Source organism: Callorhinus ursinus, unplaced genomic scaffold, assembly GCF_003265705.2.
Source record: "Callorhinus ursinus isolate GAN/ISIS: 27379988/994484 unplaced genomic scaffold, GSC_fseal_2.0 scaffold1, whole genome shotgun sequence".
NCBI lineage: Eukaryota > Metazoa > Chordata > Mammalia > Carnivora > Otariidae > Callorhinus > Callorhinus ursinus.
In genome coordinates this window covers 70,782,992-70,801,142 of record NW_027397063.1, presented here as the reverse complement: position 1 = coordinate 70,801,142, position 18,151 = coordinate 70,782,992, and the positions used below count along the sequence as shown (strand labels likewise).

General features: G+C 43.5%; 1 protein-coding gene and 1 non-coding gene across 5 annotated transcripts; both read left to right on the top strand.

Annotated features, from left to right (window-relative positions):
- The first annotated feature begins 1,508 nt into the window (after positions 1–1,508).
- Positions 1,509–1,615, top strand: LOC112834236 (U6 spliceosomal RNA). Its single transcript, XR_003210814.1, has one exon. It is a non-coding gene; the product is annotated as a U6 spliceosomal RNA (small nuclear RNA).
- Positions 1,616–4,621: 3,006 nt separating this feature from the next.
- On the top strand, positions 4,622–16,633 carry ADIPOQ (adiponectin, C1Q and collagen domain containing). 4 transcript variants are annotated; one of them, XM_025869268.2, is made up of 3 exons: positions 4,622–4,768; positions 13,190–13,411; positions 14,333–16,633. In XM_025869268.2, exons 2-3 carry the CDS (start codon positions 13,198–13,200, stop codon positions 14,851–14,853), a joined length of 735 nt encoding a protein of 244 aa, XP_025725053.1. In that variant the 5' UTR covers positions 4,622–4,768; positions 13,190–13,197; the 3' UTR covers positions 14,854–16,633. The 4 variants fall into 4 exon arrangements, with proteins under 4 accessions (XP_025725053.1, XP_073752049.1, XP_073752062.1 ...); XM_073895948.1 differs by lacking the exon at positions 4,622–4,768 and adding an exon at positions 5,586–5,726; XM_073895961.1 differs by lacking the exon at positions 4,622–4,768 and adding an exon at positions 8,594–8,626.
- The last annotated feature ends 1,518 nt before the right edge of the window (positions 16,634–18,151 follow it).

Here is an 18,151-nt window from a genome sequence, read left to right as displayed (position 1 = left end):
CAGGCACCCCGAGAAAGAGAGAGTATCTTAAGCAGTCTCCATGCCTTGTGAAGAGCCGGACATGGGGCTTGATCTCACAACCATGAGATCATCACCTGAGCCAAAATCAAGAGTTAGATGCTTAACTGACTGAGCCATCCAGGCATCCCTGGAATATCAAATATTTAAATGTTTGACAATATCCGATATTGGTGAGGATATAGGGAAACAGGTGCTCTTATACCATGTTGGGAGTATAAATCACTATTGAATTTTTGGATCTGAAGTTAAGATGTGCATACAGCTTGATCCTGCAATTCTACATCTGCACATTTATCCTATTTACTCACACAAATAAGTGTGATGTATACATGTATATGTACAAGGATATTCAAGTTTTTATGTATAGGTATTTTGGGGGGATGAATGTACAGGAGTGTGACTGCTGCTTAATTTCTTAAGAAACTGCTAAACTACTTTCCAGAGTGGCTGTACCATTTTCCATTTCTACTGGCAGATTATGAGTGATCTATTTTCATCACGTCCTTTTCCAAATTTAGTATTCTTACTATTTTTTGATCTTAAAAAATTTTTGTGCTCTTTATTTTTCCTACCTTTAAAAAAAAATCATCCCAAGTCCATAGTTTATATCAAAGTTCACTCTTTGTGTTGTACACTCTATGGGTTTTGACAAATGCATAATATCTATCCACCATTATAATATTTCTTACTATTTTTAATTTTAGCCATCCTGGTTGGTATGTAGTGATATCTCATTGGTGGTTTCAATCTGCTTTTCCCTAATGGCTAATAATGTTGAACATCTTTACGTGTGCTTATTTGCCATCCATATATCTTATTTGATGAAATATTTTTCATGTCTGTTGCCCATTTTCTAATTGGATTTTTTTTTGTTTAGTTTTGAGAGTTCTTTATACAATCTAGATACAAATCCTTTGTCAGATATATGGTTTGCAAATATTTTGTCTCAGCTTGTGGCTTGCTTTTTTATCCTCTGAACAGGGTGTTTCACAGAGCGAAAGTTTTAATTTTGGTAGAATCTCAATTTCCATTGTTTTCTTTAATGGATCATGCCTTTGGTGTCATCTGTAAGAACTCTTTCCCTAGCTCTACTTCCCTGTATTAGTTTCCTAGGGGTGCCATAACAAATCACCACAAACTTGGTGACTTAAGGAAGAGAAAATTATTTTCACCTCCTACCAAGGCAGAAAATTCACGAATTATTTTTTTGTATGCCATTTCCTGTCATCTCTCTCACTTATTCTTAAGTTTTGCCCCCTTTTTCGGCTATTAGCTTTGTTTCCTTGGGTGGTAAATTCTTCCATTTGTTGAAGTTGTGGCCTGTGTCAGATTATGTCTGTTGGTACTTAGCCCTGTATCCACTTTTAAATAAGCCCCTTTATTCCTGAAGCTGTGGGTCTGAAATGACAGATCCTAGACTCCCTTGCTGGATGGGCTCCAGTGAGATTCTGCAGAGGGGAGACAGTTGTGTAAGATCGAAAGGGGTAGTGCTTGCTTTGGCAGCACATATACTAAAATTGGAACGATACAGAGAAGATTAGCATGGCCCCTGCGCAAGGATGACAGGCAAATTCGTGAAGCGTTCCATATTTACAAAAAAAAAAAAAAGATCAAAAGGGGTAAAGGAGAAGCTACTGTGTTTCTGGCCATGTCCCTGGCGGTGTCAGCGGCCCTGGCTGCTCTTTGGTACAGTTGTGGAACCTCTAGCGGGGACAGACACCGAGTGTAGGCTTACAGGCTATGGCCCAGTGACAGAGGCCTTTTCCTGATCTCTGGGCAACACCATCTCCTTTCCTTTGCTTCTCCAGCATTTCCAAAATTATTGTGGGAAATTCTTTGACTCAAACAGTATTGGATAGCAGGGGTGGTCCCAGGACAGAGGTTCTCAAAGATATGAATCTAGGATTGCTTATCAGAACTGGGCTCCTTGCCAATGGAAGTGCATTACTAGTAGTCCAAAGCATGAATGGCAAAACGGATACTTAAATTAGTATTTGAGGTTGCCTTGGATGAAGTGCAATTATAGCCAACTCTTTTTCCTTTTATAGCCAAGAGGTTTTCATTTCTTTTTTTTTTTTTTTAAGATTTTATTTATTTGGTAGAGAGAGACACAGCGAGAGAGGGAACACAAGCAGGGGGAGTGGGAGAGGGAGAAGCAGGCTTCCCGCCGAGCAGGGAGCCCGATGCGGGGCTCGATCCCAGGACTCTGGGAACATGACCTGAGCCGAAGGCAGACGCCCAACGACTGAGCCGCCAGGCACCCTGAGGTTTTCCTTTCTGGCCATTTGTAGGGATTTGGGGATGGAGCAGAAGGCTGCAGGGTGTGCTTGCTCTGCCGTCTTGCTCCAATATTCTGGATTATTTTTCAAAATCTAGTGATTATGCTACATTATTTCAATTAAGATTATGTTTTAAGAATCACAACTGAGCAAAAAATATATGGCGATATTTAGCCACACTTATGGGAAACTTAGTCATGTGGTCTGCTGTTTTAATATCCTGATTCACCAGCTGACAGGGGATTGAACTGTGGCCTTCATATCCTGGAGGAAATGATCACATTTATTTGATTATTTCACTCTAGGTAGTAACAGTTCTGTCCCGGGAAAAAAGACGAGCCTCAAGGCACTCCTGGCTGAATGCTTTTCAGTTACAGTCTCTAAGCCAGTATGCCAAGGAATTGCCTCTTTCCACACAGCGACCTTTGTGGCGGATGGCAGATTTCCCTGAGGTCTCAAAATGACAGGCTTTCGCAATGTCACTGGCTGACAACCAGACCCAGCCCAGTCTTGGTGTGTTTTGGGGGCTAAAGTCATTCCACCTTGTGCAACAGTTAAAGCTTACTGTAACCAGCGGCGTTCCCATAAAGTCAAGAGAAAATACTTTTTTTTTATTTGCCAACCACAAAGCTACACTGGAGTGCAAATGTGAATCCTAGGGTCTCCCAGTCCATCAGGAGAAGTAAGAGACATGAGGTATTAGAAAGCATCCTAGTTTTGTAGTCAGATCTGGGTTCAAATCTTAGATCTGTACCGTGGACAAGTCACTTAACCTCACTGAACTCCAGATGTTTTATTTGTAAAATACAAGACAGCCATAGCTAAAAAACATTTTTTATTGCCCCACTTGTACCAGATCATATTCTAGGGGCCAGAGGATACAACACAGAACAGGCAAAGCGCCTGTTCTCATGAAGTCCCCATCGTAGTAAGGAGAGACCAATAGTAACACAAACCAAAAGTAAATAAGAAAATGCCACAATAAAAACAAAACAGTAATGTAAGCTGATTGAGAGTAGCTGTAGTTTCTCTGTGTTTTCTCTTTGGTCCGACCTACCTGGTAAATTGTATTAAACCTTGTTTTCCCTGGCCCCTTATCTAAGCCAGTGGGCCCTTGGAAAGGGATTCATGACTCCAATCTCAAAGGCCTAACGTGACTTCTCCAGAAAATGTGCATATTATCCAAAGTCCAAGGCCTTATATCAGACTTTTACTTTACTTTGCTGTGGACTTTTAGGCTCTGTGTGGCCAGCAAAGGTGGTATTTGGGGGCAGACACACACTTGCCCAGCCTCTGTCTGAGAACATTTTGTTTCTGAACTTCTTATAGAAGCTGTTGCTGGGATCTTGAGCCCTTGCTGGGGTCATGATTTAATGCCTCAGCATTTGTGGCTTGCAGAAACTAGCTCTGATCTTGAATTTCAAAAACAAAACATGGGTTTGCCAAGAAAGAGTACAAGGTGATGAAAGTTGCCATTTCAAGCCTAAGCCTTCTAGGAACACCTACATGGGTGGCAGCAGCTGGTCCTCCAGGTTGCTCCCAGCCCAGAGCTGGGTTCCCCAATAGGTAGAGTAGGCAATATGCTTAAGGGTCTGGCAAAATGAGGGCTCACATACCCACCAAAAGTTAGTTTTTAAAGCCTTATTTGGAATTTTAGAATCAGAAAATCTCGAGAGATGGTATTCTAATATCACATTTTGCGGAAGTTTTCTGTTATGTCGAATTTGAATTACATAGTGTTGGGAGCTCCATGACTTTTTGGAATGCAGGGCCTCTAAAAGTCTTACTCTGGCTCTGCCCCACGCCACCCCAGGAACTTCCTTTTGCCTCAGTTCTCAGAATTAACACACAAAGTCTTCCTCATATTTGGGGTCCAGGCCAGAGAGTGGAGGATGTGTTCTATTTCTTATTTTATCGCTGCCCCTCTGACTATTCCCCCTTCTGAAGTGCTCTGTCTGAACCACACAATCTTACACTTGGTCATGCACAGGGAGCAGGAGCGTGGTGGTAGGGGTGGTGATCGGTGTCACTGACTTATTATAGCAAATCTATGGGGAAAGGGAGGGTATCCTGGACCACTGGACAATTCATTTTATAGGAGGAAGCTTCTCCCTCAGATGCAGAGATGGCTTGTTTCCCTTTTTCTGGGCTTCACCCTTGCCCCATCTTCTCTTGTTGTTGTAGGACGCAAACATAAGAGCCAAGAGAATATGAGTGTGGTGACTGAGGATCCACTTGGCTTCCCAAGCCCAAGCGGTGTTACAGCAGGTTCCCCAGAGTGGAGACCTGAAGCAGTTGCCAGGGGCAAGGTGCCCACCCACTGGCCTCTGGCCCTCATAGGGTTAGCCAATGAGAAGGGACATCTGTGGGGTGGGGACTGCCTGCCCCCTTGAGTACCAGGCTACTGAGGCTGGCTCATCTCATTTCCATCCTGACTGCAGTTTGTAGGTCTGATTCTACACCTGAGGGTAAGAACAAGTCGATTATAGTTCCAGGCTGGGGGTGGGGGTGGCTGCCTTGCAATGGAACCTCTGGCTTGGGTTTGCCCAGGCTCTCTTGTCATAGCAGGGTACAGATAGGTACAGGCAAAACTCTGGCCAGGGCAATCCTGGGGGAGGCAGACAGGCCTTGGGCTTCTTCCTTGATTCCCCCACAGCTCAAAGAGAAAAGGAGCTGTTCCTCTGATCAAAATGCCTGAGGCCATCTTGAATTTTGACCAACTCACTCTGTGGCAAGATGCCTACCCAGAGAAAAAGTTGGGATCAATGATAAAAGAGGGATGGCCCAGTGATAGAGTTCAATTAAATAAGAAGAGAAGGAAAGAATTCACTTCTCAGCTTGACCAGGTAGGCAAAGAAAGAAGCAGATGGTAAGGCAGCTTCGGGAAAGCCTGAGCTCTGACCTCGGGCTGAGTCTGGAACCCAGCTCCACCAGTTGATTCTTCTCAGCAAATATTGATTGAGCAGATTCTATAAGGCCAGACACTGGGTAGAGTTAGCGAGACACAAAGGTGAGTGAGACCTAATCGTTGTCTGGATCTGAGGGAATCTGTAAATACGGGGATATCTACACAGATGTGGGGGTATGTCACAGGATAATTGAGACATTCAAATGAGATAAAGTGAGCTTGGGATATACTGAAAACTTAGGGAAATCTTATTTTTCGAGGACATTTTCTGACAGAAACCAGTGGGTTTGCCTGGCCTTTGCCAAGCCCAATCTTGTTCACACCAGGGAGTGCTGCACCTGAGGCATCTGGTTGTTTTCAGGGTAGAGGCAGAGGTCAGAGTGGGAAGGATTTTAGAGATCAGTCTAGCCCTCCTGTGTCAGTGGGTGTGGATTCCTGGTCTGGAGAGGTTCTGGTTTTCAGATCAAGCTTCATAGGGGATGCAGCTACCTCACTCCTTGTGACTCCCTCCATTAGCGGTAAGGTGGGTTCCTCCGGATAAGGTGGGGAAGCAGGGGAGCCCTTTATGCTGGTAGAATATGCCCAAAGGAGCATGAGGGTGTCAGCTTTGTTCTTGAAGCAGAGAAATAGAAGCAGCTTAACTGGTGGTCCTTGCTGCCTCCCTCCCTTATTTCTTGAAGAGTTGTAAAGAGAGACACAGGACTTGCTTCTTGTCCTTTCTAAGGTGGTTGCGGGGAAATTTTCCACCGACTCCTTGTTAAGACAGGAGATTAGTGGTCCCACTTGGCTGAGGTCAGGAGGTAGTAGCTTTGGAGAGTAGAAGTTTTCAATCAGGAATTTTTTCACATGAAGAGAGACTGATCCCAAAAATGTAGATTGGAGGGATGTTCTGCTTTACTAGTTCCTTGAGAATCTATGCAGGTGTGTGTATGTGCATGCGCGCGCGCGTGTGTGTGTGTGTGTGTGTTGGGCGTGGGGATGCTGACAGCTCTCCTAGGATTGAGTGAAGGTTTTCAGGTAATCCTCCTGGGAGCCAGACAAAATTGAGTTGATTCCTGATTCTGTCATTCATCATTAGGTTGTACCATGTGAAATTGCTAATATTCTACCATTTTTAACCTTTAAAAATGGCAATTTCATAGAACCCACAAGAGTGGCATGATCTTTCTTTTTTTTTCCCTTCCCAGCTGCTCAGTACTTCTACTGAGAGTTGCATGATCTTAAGCCAGCATCTTGGTCTCTTCAAGTCTTAGATTCTTCTCTATAGCGGAATCAAGAGCAGGGCTATGGGGGAGGTTACATGAAATAACATTTGAAAGTACCTTATGCAATTTCTACTCCAACGTACCCTAGCCAATTTCAAAGTGTTCTCACGTCCCTCATCTTATGTGATCATATTTAGCAGATTAGGAAGTTGACTATGAGAAGGCTTTTTAGAGGTGGTGTAACGTGATCCAAGCTCACTGGTTTGAAAGTCAGAACAGCAATGCCTCGGGGGTCATGTCCTTAATCTCTCCCTTTCCCCATCTCTAAAGTTGGGATTATTTTCCTTGCTTCATGGAGTTCTCATAAAGATTAAAATAAATAATGGATAAAATAAATAATGGGTAAAAGCTCCTAGCATGGGAGCTGGCCTCTATGAGGATCTAATAAATGCACCCTTTTCCTTCTCCTTAACCTTCCCTTTGTAAAAGCAGGACAGGGGTGAGATGATTTCGGGGGTCCATTCTGGCTCTCAGGGACTTAGTGATCTGTGCTTTAGTGCCCTCTCCTGCTGGAAGAGTTGGCACTAGATTTGGTGACTTTCCCCTGCCTAATGCTCTGTTTCCTATCAGTCCCAAAGGAGACCTCATCCTGCATTTCACAAGATTCTGCTGTTGTTACTGAAATTCCAGGAGGTCAAAGTGGGATTTCTTATATATTTTAACATATGAAAATGAGAGATCATAATACGGCCCTTTAGGATCCAGAGAACATGGTGGCCATCCCCTCATAGTTAGTGAATAGTGCCTATATACAGTGTGCAGTAGAAAGAACTTGGGCTTTGGATTTTAAATTACACCCCTGCACTCTTTTCCTTGCTATGCATGGGCAGAAGTTACTAATCCTCTCTGGTCCTGGGATTTCTCTTGCGGGAGTTGAGTGGTAGGGGTGAAATGAGATGAAAGGGTAAGTGAATGTACAGTGGAGGTCTGTAGCAGATGGTCCATAAATATTTGCTAGTTTCCCTTCTCTTCACTGATATATACGGAAGTTTATAAAATAGTTCATACTTTTAGCCAATCGATTCTCACAATAAGACTGTGAAATAGGCTAGGTAAGGATTAATAGCATTAATAATCACATTTGCAGGCAAAGAGCAGGAGATCTGGGAAATGAGGTGGAGGAACATAAGTCACCCAGCGTGTTCATGGTGGAGCCTAGACTAGAAGCCAGGGCACCTGCATCATAATCTGGAGGGCTTCTCAAGCTATTTTCTCTTATGTCCCCCATCCCATGCAGTGTAATATGAAAAGGCAGATGTGTGATCCTGATGCTTTTTTTCCTCCTCTGAACTATGCCTAAGAGTCCATTTTTGGGCTTTGGAAGACCAGAATTTTATTGTCCAGCTCCCCGACATTTAAAAGCTCTAGGATTGGGCACCTGGGTGGCTCCATCTGTTAAGTGTCTGCCTTTGGCTCAGGTCATGATCCCAGGGTCCTGGGATTGAGTCCCTAGTCCGGCTTCCAGCTCACCGGGGAGTCTGCTTCTCCCTCTGCCCCTCCCCCTGCTCATTCTCTCTCTCTCTCTCTATCCCTCGCAAAAATAAATAAATAAAAATCTTTAAAAAAAAAAGCTCTAGGATCTCGGACAAGTCACATAACTTTCCTGAAATTCACTTTCCTCCTCTCTAAAGTGGATACAGTCAGAGCTAACATTTATTAAGCACTGACATGTGCCATGCACTGTTCTAAGTATTTTATATGGATTATGTCACTTAATCCTCCAACACATATATATGACTGACGCATGTTACAGGTAAGAACAAATTATTCTCACCCAAGCACTAAGATCATAGAGCACGTGATCCTGTTCTACTTCACACTGTCTCTCAAAATGGTTGTGAGGATTAAATGAGACATTAAGTGAGGTAAGGACTTTACAAACGGGTTCGGCAAAAACAGAATTATGGGTGGTACTTGGGGTTTAGCTTCATGATCCATGTAAAAGTTTTCTTTATAGGCACCATTGAGTCTTCGATTACAGTTTCATTTAATGTTTTCCCCTGTAGAAATAGAAGTCTTTCCAAATCAAAGTGTAACAATTGCCCTCTCTAAACAAAGAGCACAAATAATTTTGGAATACTTTTTTTTTTTTTAAAGTGGCACCTCTGCACTGACCTTCAGCTGTTATCCATTGCTGATCTTTCCACCCAAAAGTAGGTAGAAGACAACTTTCTTCTGCAATCAGAATCTATTCTTAGCATCAGAAACTTCCAAGGACCATGTACCCATCTTCTCCCCACCCCTCATCTCAGTACGTCCACCCCATTCCACTGTCATGGAACCCAGACTCATTGTCCCTGTCAGGGGAGAAATCCATCCATAATACTGAAGTGTTGAAGACAGATGCCTTCCCTTGGGCTAGGAGAAGAGAATCTTGACTTTTAAAAGAGGAGGAGGAACCATAGAACTCCAGAGACCTTCTGACTTCACACTGTCCCCAACAGTTTGGAGAAAGCTGCCAATCTTCTTCTAAATCTTTGGGTCCCTCTGTAGTTGCCCCCACCAATTCTCATGTTCTGGACTCTCTCTTCCTATCTCCCTGTGGAAAAGAGCACAGCCTCATAGATTCTGCCCTCCTCATTTTGGGAGAAAGCAAGCACACAGCCTCTCAGAGGTCTTCTCAGGACTTGTAAAGCTAACCCTAGAAGGAGAAAGGTGGAAGGTGACAAACACTGAGAAACTTTGAATACATATGAAGTCTGAAAAGCTCCAGAACAAGTATTCTTCCTAAATACGAAAAGGGCTTGGCTGATCTCCTTATTTTGGAACAAGCCAAGCCCTACGTTGTGTCTCATTTCCAGCCCCTGTTGACTTCACCCTCCTGAGCCATTGAAGTCCAGTAGAGGGCGACAAAGATACACCTAGATGGTAAGAGGAGCCTTGGCTAGAGACACCACCACAAAGGGGCGGTATCTGTTGCTCTATGGCCTGTCTCTCTGCCCCTCCTTCTATCAGTCTAGTTCATTCCCAATTCTCACTTTACTTAGATCATATATTTTTTTAAAGATTTTATTTATTTATCTGACAGAGAGAGACAGAGCGAGAGAGGGAACACAAGCAGGGGAGGTGGGAGAGGGAGAAGCAGGCCTCCCGCGGAGCAGGGAGCCCGATGCGGGGCTCGATCCCAGGACCCTGGGATCATGACCTGAGCCAAAGGCAGACGCTTAACGACTGAGCCACCTAGGCGCCCCTTACTTAGATCATATTAAAACTTGGTATTTCCTAAATGATGCAGCAGCTCAATAAAGAGGGGAAATGTTAACTAAAGGTGTCTTTAAACAGCTAGAGAAATCATTTGAGTATTTTAGATCACAGTTTACACCAAAACAAAATACTGAAGATGAATTAAAGAGTGAAATTTAAAATATATCAAACAATAGAAGACAATAAAATAGAATATTTACCAAGACCTAGAAGGGCCAAGAACTGTTTAAAACTTAGAAGCAAAGAAAAATACCAAGAGTTGACTATAAAAACTAAAACTTCTGTCACTTAAAAATCAGGGTAAACAGGGGTACTTGGGTGGCTCAGTGGGTTAAGCATCTGCCTTTGGCTGGGGTCATGATCCCAGGGTCTGGGGATTGAGGAATCGAACCCCTCCTCAGCGGGGAGTCTGCTTCTGCCCCTCCCTCTGCCCCTCTCCCCATCTCCCTGCTTGTGCTCTCTGCTCTCTCTCTTTCTCATAAATAAATAAATAAAATATTTTTTAAAAAATCAGGGTAAACAAAGGAATAATCTACAGAATAATCACCAGAGAAAATAGTCATGGTGTATATGATAAAGTGTCCGTATAAAGAGCTCACACAAATTGATTCAAAAGCACATTGTATCCCTAATAAATTAAGCGACAAAAACACTAATGGATGTATCATGAATGAAGAAATTAAGTTAGGAAATAGGCCTTTAATAAAATGTACAACTCACTATTGATCAAAGTATAAAGGTGCCATTTCTTTTGTTCACTAAGATAACAACAGCCAAAATAGGTATTTTTTAATTTTGCTTGTGAGAGTAGCTAATAGGGTCTTTTACACACACTAACACACTACCTAGTAACAGTGTAACAAACTACAGTTTGGAAATACGTATCAAGAACCTTAAAAATGGGGGTGCCTGGGTGGCTCAGTCAGTTAAGCGTCTGTCTTTGGCTCAGTTCATGGTCCCAGGGTCCTGGGATCGAGCCCCACATCGGGCTCCCTGCTCGGCGGGGAGCCTGCTTCTCCCTCTCCTACTCCCTCTGCTTGTGTTCCCTCTCTTGCTGTCTCTCTCTGTCAAATAAATAAATAAAATCTTCTTTTTTTTTTTTTAAAAAAGAACCTTAAAAATGTTCATACATTTGACCCAGTGATTTTACTTCTGGGAATATGTCATTACAGAATATAAGTTGGGAAGCTATATAACCAAGGATATTTGTTATGGATTTTTTTTTAAAGATTTTACTTTTATTTATTTTGACAGAGAGAGAGAGAGAGAGAACACAAGCAGGGGGAGTGGCAGGCAGAGGGAGAAGCAGGCTTCCCGCGGAGCAGGGAGCCCGATGCGGGGCTCGATCCCAGGACCCTGGGATCATGACCTGAGCCGAAGGCAGATGCTTAACCGACTGAGCCACCTAGGCATCCCTTAGTTATGGATTTTAAGATAATACTTTAAAGTGGAAGAAAGCTAAAATTTCAACAAAATAGAAATGGTTAAGTATATTTTGACTATTCCACTTGATGAACTAGCACACACACATTTAAAATACTGATTATGAGAACTAGAAAGTGACAAGGCAAAAACAGGGGAATAAAATTTCTATGCAAAGTGTGTTTTTCATTATGTTTAAAAATAAGCAGAGAAAGCCTTGAGACTGGGGATCCTTTTGTTTTCTATAGTTTCCAAAGTGTTCATGTTACTAATTTTATTGAATACATGTGTGTGTTTGTGTATCTATATCTACATCTATATATATATATGAAAGATGAACATATATGAACGAATGAATGAATGAATGAATGAGTTGGTTGCGTCCCATTGAGAGGGCACTATAGAGCCCAGGTGATGGGGCATAGAGGTGAGATTCTAGACACCGTGCACATTTTGGAGGTAAAATTGCCAATCAGAGGCTTTCCTGCATCCCTCACAGAGGAGCTGTCTTCTGAAGCCAAACCCAATTCTAGAGACTTTGCATAACTCTTGAGAGACAAGCAGACTGATGAAAAATAGTGAGTCTTTGGAGTAAAAAAAATACACATGGACCGTGTTTAACTCAGAGTCAGGTTCATGGGATTAAGCACCTTTCAAAGCCCACAGAAGGTTTCAGTGATGCCTGTGATCCAGGATCCTAGGACCTATTCCCCTTTCTGTGGCGTTTTCTCTCAACTCCCTGGTGACAGAGGGTTGAGGAGACTAAGATTCTGGCAATAAAGAGGTGGGGGACTAAGATCACCCTAATATCAAAGGCAGAAGCTGGGAGGGGACCAGTACATATATATATATATATATATATATATAAAGAACCCTCTATATAAAGAACCAGGGGGATCAGGAGGAACAGTTCTGACACAGAATGTCCCCGCCCACCTGTGCCACTTGAGCTTTTTGCTGGGGCTCCCAGAATACATATTTCTAATATCCTCCCCTCTCCAGCCTTCTTTCCCTCTTCCTCTCTCCTTTTCTTCCTCCCTCCCTCCTTTCCTCCTCTCTCTGGCCCTCTTGCTCTTTCTTTTCTCCCTTAGAAAGTATTTATTTAGTCCCTACTCTGTGCTGGTAGTATGTTAGGCTTTGCCCCCTGGTACTTGTAGTTTAAGGGGGGAAATGAATGAGCAAATCAGGAATTACAGGATAGTGCAGGAAGTGCAATGCTGGAGGTAAGCGAGGGCACTGGGGGTGTGCAGAGGAGGAACCAAGAACTCAGATTGGAGAGGGAGGACTTGCTGAGAGAAGACAACGCAACTCGGTCCTGAAGGCTGTGGAGGGATCAGGCAGGTGAGGAGGTGCAGTGAAGGGTAGCCCAGGCAAAGGGTCAGCAGTCCCACTGTCCTGCTGTCCAGCAGTCCTCATCCTGATGAGAGAATGTGTCTCTGGTTGTCTGATAATGCAGGGAGAGGCTGTGTGCATGTGGTGTACATTGTGCAAGTGTGTGTATATGTGTGTGCATTCATGTGTATGCACGCATGTGTGTGTACGTGTGTGCGTGCATGTGTAATAAACCAAATGGTCTAACATGTGATCCAAGAGATGGGGAGAGGAAGAAAGAGAATGAGAGAGAGGAGGAATAAACAAAGAAATGAGGGAGGGAAGTAGAGAAGAAACAGGAAGGAGCCAGAGAGAGAGAGAGAAGTTGGTTAGAGTTGAAGGGGATGATGTGAGTCGTCATCCTTGGAAAACTCAAGGGAGAGATTCTTGACAGATGGACTCTCAGTATTTGGTCCAAGGAGCCTGGTCCTGTGCTCAGATATGAGGCAATTGGAAGAGTGTTGTCCTGCCCTCACCGAACTCACAATCTTTGAGGAAAGGAGATTACACACAAAGAATAATGCTAAGTATTGCAAATTTCAGGGCAGAAAGAGATCAAGGTGCGTGGAAACAGACAAGTCTTCTGGAAGAGGTGAGTGTCGAGAGAGCAGATCTTAGAAGGGGACGCTGCGGAGGTGGCCCAAGTCTTGCATAGGTCCGGATGGAGCGTGTCGCGTGGTGTGTGCTTGCGTGGCTGACAATGTGGATCTGGGTTCCAGGGCTCAGGATGCTGTTGCTACGAGCTGTTCTACTGCTACTAGTCCTGCCCACTCACGGCCAGGACTCCGTGACAGAAGGGCCTGGAGTTCTGCTTCCTCTGGCCAAGCAGGCCTGCACAGTTTGCTTGGCAGGCATCCCAGGGCATCCTGGCCACAATGGGACCCCAGGCCGTGATGGCAGAGATGGCACCCCTGGCGAAAAGGGTGAGAAAGGAGATCCAGGTAAGAACAAGGTTTTTGGCTTCCTCCATCGTAGACTTCTCCTGGGTAGAGGAGAGCTTCTGGAACTATCCAAAGGCATTAGCTATTGACAAAGGCTGAGACAAAGGGAGGAAGCAATTTTTTTTTTTCCTGTGACCCATAAGCAACCTAAAGTGAATTTTGGGTTGGCCTTCTGGTCATGAGAATAGGTTGTACCTGTAAAACCAGTACCCTCGACTCTGCTCTATTGACATCACGGTCCCTGTACCCTTTCCCATCCCCTCCTCACCCATCACTCTTCCCAATCTCTTCACATTCTTGTTTCCCTTCATTTCCACTTAACTCCCATTCTGCCCAGTGGCGTTTACACTCAACGCACCCTCGTAGCTCACAGTCCTGCTCCTGGGGAACACTTGGTGTAGGTAAGAAGATAAGTCTAAAGCACAAGGCTGTTAAGGATTACTACAAAAAAGTCGATTCCAAATATGCTTAACTGAATGTGGACAAATGCCCAACGTACGGAACAGAGAGAAAATGCTCTCGTTGAAGATCTGGATTAGCAATGAAGGCTTTAAGGAGGAGGCAGGGCTTGAGTCAGACCTTGGAGTATAGGTAGACAGAATAAAGGAGGGAGGGCATTCTGGACAGAGGGGATAGAAGAGCAAAAGTTAGGTTGGTTGAGTCAGCATATAAAGGGTTGGCAGGGTGGAGGGTCTATGATGGAGACCTTTAGGAAATAAGGTTGGAGATGAATTTATGGAAGCGTGCTGGGAGATGGAGCAGGAGAAGGTATAACTCACCTTTTGGGGAGCTCCCTATGGTTCCTTGCTCCGTAAGTCAGGCAGGTTGTGGGTAAGGGCCATAGGGACAGTGTTTTAGGTTAGAACTAACCTAGACAGTAGTTCTGTTCCTTATGGTCACTGAGGTCTTGTCATTCTCTAGGTCTTGTTGGTCCTAAGGGTGACAGTGGTGAAACTGGAGTAACTGGGGTTGAAGGTCCCCGAGGCTTTCCAGGAATCCCTGGCAGGAAAGGAGAACCTGGAGAAAGTGCCTATGTACACCGGTCAGCATTCAGTGTGGGATTGGAAAGCCGGGTCACTGTCCCCAATGTTCCCATTCGCTTTACCAAAATCTTCTACAATCTGCAAAACCACTATGATGGCACCACTGGAAAATTCCACTGCAACATTCCTGGGCTGTACTACTTCTCCTACCACATTACAGTCTACTTGAAGGATGTCAAGGTCAGCCTCTACAAGAAGGACAAAGCTATGCTCTTCACCTATGACCAGTACCAGGAGAAGAATGTGGACCAGGCCTCTGGCTCTGTGCTCCTCCATCTGGAAGTGGGCGACCAAGTCTGGCTCCAGGTGTATGGGGATGGGAACTCTTATGGGCTCTATGCAGATAATGTCCATGACTCTACCTTTACAGGCTTCCTTCTCTACCATGATACCGACTGATCACAACTAACTTAGAGCCTCCTCCAGGCCAAACAACCCAAAAGCGAAAGAACAGTCCATGGGTTTTCAGTTAAGAGATTAGTTTTGTTATCCGGTTGGAGAGCTCTGAACATTATTCATTCATTTACTCATTCATTCATCAAGTACCTTTTCAAAAAAAATCATATACTATATTCCCTGTCCTAAAGAAGACATGGTCCCTGGCCTCAAGAGTCTGTTATGTAGTAGCAATGAAAGGTTAATAATATTTCTGGGGGTGCTTCACATATATGGTGAGATATCAAACTACCAGAAAGTATTTGACAGTGCTATTCTGTGTCCACCTTTTTTACTTATGTTCATGCCAATCCTGGGAGGTACACAGGAAAGATATTATTCTCTTCATTTTATGCTTGGGTCCTGAGCCTGAGAGAGTGAAATGAATGCCTAAGCTCACACAGGTATTAAGTGGCAGAGTTCGAAGGCAAACCCAGGTCTGTAGACCTTTTCCCCTAGGCCCTGCCCTTTTTTTAGGAGTACATGGCCTTTTGGAAGTGTTGGTAGGGGGTCTATCACCCAGCTCACCTGAGGGCCTCCAAGTGGTCTTCATGGTAAGTTAAGCCTTTCCCCTGTAGAGGTCCCTCAGAGGTGATTCTATGACTGGGTCCCATCCCCGCTGGACCACCAATTACTCTGTACTTCTGCTTCTCTGTCTTTCTTCATGCTCTTCTCTCCAGCTCAGAAAGCTACCTTCACCTCCACATGGTGAAATCCTCCCTGTTGCTCAAAACCACCTAGTCAGGAAGCTTCTCTGATGTGAGAGCTCTCTCCTGCAAACCTTCCTCACACACTCTGCCCCTGTGCCCCTCTATGTATTAGTCTGGATTAGAATCCTGGGTATGAAAGACATCCTTCTCCCAGGCCAGGGACAACTGCCTGGAAAGGACTGTGCTTCCTTCACCTCTGAGTCCCTTTGCAGGTCCTTGATAAATGCCTCATGAAGACCAATCTCTTGAACCTCATCTCTGGCCAAGATTAACTCCAGTTCAGTCTCTTCATGTAACTAATTCGTATCTACAGAAACATTTTCATTTTAGGAACTTTCTGAATTTAAGTACCTAATCCTTGTTCCACTGGATAATTTGAATCTTTTCCACTGAGGTTTGGGATGACTGTTCTTTCCAGAATACTTAAAGAATTTTCCCTGAAGGAGGTAGCTTGAGCCTGCTATGCAAAATCCACAAAGGAATTTGGAAACCATTCTTTCCTTGAATACCAACAGGGTCTGGAAAGACCTGGGCCTTCCGAATCTATTCTTGTTCTTTAAGAATTAAAAGGAGAAGAAGGAGAAGGAGAAGGAGAAGAAGAGAAATACTATCTGAGGTGATGGACATGTGAACTAGCTTGATTGCGGTGATTATTTCACCATGTTTATCTACAGCAAACCAGTACATTGTACATCTAAATATATACAATTTTTAGTTGTCAAACATTTCTAACAAAAAATAAAGAAGTATAGGCGGTTGATGGTGGTAAATATCCTCCCAGGAGACAATAGCTTGAGTAATGCTTTTCAAAGTTTTTAGCGAAAGCAGAGTTAATAACATTCTGTATAAACAGAAATGGGAAACTTTTTTCTTTTGCTCTCAGTTTTAAGTTCTGAATTATTCCCTTTTGTGTATTGCTCATCATTAAGTGATTATTATTTCTACATACCAAACTTCATCTTTTACAGTGTTTGCACATCATCATTTTCTACAAGTAAAGATATTGTTCAGCATTAAAAGTAGAAGCACTTGAATCACATGCCTCTTGTTTTCATTTTTTGGAGAAACACATGGGGTTTAGAGAGGGTTGAAGGAATAAACTGCTTGTTGGGACTCTATGTTATGAATGACAGAATACCCAACTCTCACTTGAGAGGGGAAAAAAAAAAAAAAAAGAATTCTCTTGCATGATGGAAACTACCAGAGCAGCTGTTCTGTCATTAGGTAAGGCTTGAACCAGAGGCTCAAGGGATATCGAAGACCCTTTTTCTATCTGTCCTCCCAGCAGTGCAGGCTTAACACTCAGGCTCTATACAGTAAACTGCTAGGCTTTTCACCACAGTATCAAATAGCACTGCCAGCTCTCGAATCCTCCCACCACATCATCTGGCTAAAGGGACATCCTCTTTTCTGGTGTTCCCCGTGGAGGAGAGTGGACGTTCTCTTTTCCAGAAGCCCCATCAAGTATATCCTTGCATCTCATTGGCTCTCACTAGGTTGTATGCCCATCTTTGACCAATTACTTCAGTCAGGAGGATGGACTATACTTATTGACTAAAGTAGATTATTGCTCAAACTGGAGAAAGGGTATTTTCTCTAATGCAAAACACAGTTACCAGAAGTGGGAGAGTGGATGACGAATGTGAAAACACCTGTCCACCATGAACTCTTAGTGTTATGTTTGAGTTTTCTTAGGTTTCTCAGAAAGATATTGCTGAAGATTACTGTTGGTTTTCTCTAAAATTTCAACAAGTAGTGGACATCTGGCCGTGCTCGCAGCCCACATCTGGGTAGGGTGGGATCTTCACAGCATTGGACTAGACATGGGGTCACTCTCACTTTAGCTCTCTGGAGCAGGGCCAATTCTTTGTGGAAACAGAGAGAGCCAATCTGCACAGCCCCTCCTGAGGGGAACTGTGGCCAAGATTTTAGGATTAAGGGTCCTATGATATCTTCATGGTCCCATCATATCTTCAAATGTAATTATGCATTTCTTTATTTCTCTCCAGTTCTGCCAGCTTTTGCTTCCTGTATTCTGGAGTTCTCCTGTTAAGTGCATTCTCATTTAATATTATGTCTTCTCAGTGAGTTTATTCTTTTATCATTATATAATGTCTTTCTTTACCTCCAGTGATTTGCCCTATTCTGAAGTCTACTTTGTCTGAAAGTAATATAGGCACTCCAGCTTTCTTTTGATTACTGTTTGCATGGTATATCTTTTCCCATCGTGTCGCTTTATCTCTAACTATACAGTTGACTCTTGAACAATGCGGGGTTTCGGGGCACCAACCATCCACACAGTCAAAAATCTGTGTATAACTTTTGACTCTCCAAAAACTTGTCCACTGTAGACCAAACACCTTAATGACAACATAGTCAACTAACACGTACTTGTATATGTATCATATGCTATTTTATTCTCTTTCCTAACTTTTTTATTACCTGAATATTTCATAGTATTTTATCTTAATTTATTTATTGAATTTTTGGCTATGTCTTGGTATTTTTTAGTAGTTGCTCTAGGAATTACAATGTGTATACCTAACTTTTCA

Coding starts and splice junctions, on each gene's coding strand:
- ADIPOQ (XM_025869268.2), top strand. CDS start 13,198: ATGCTGTTGCTACGAGCTGTTCTACTGCTACTAGTCCTGCCCACTCAC. Junction 13,412..14,332: donor GGGTGAGAAAGGAGATCCAG/GTAAGAACAAGG, acceptor GTCATTCTCTAG/GTCTTGTTGGTCCTAAGGGT.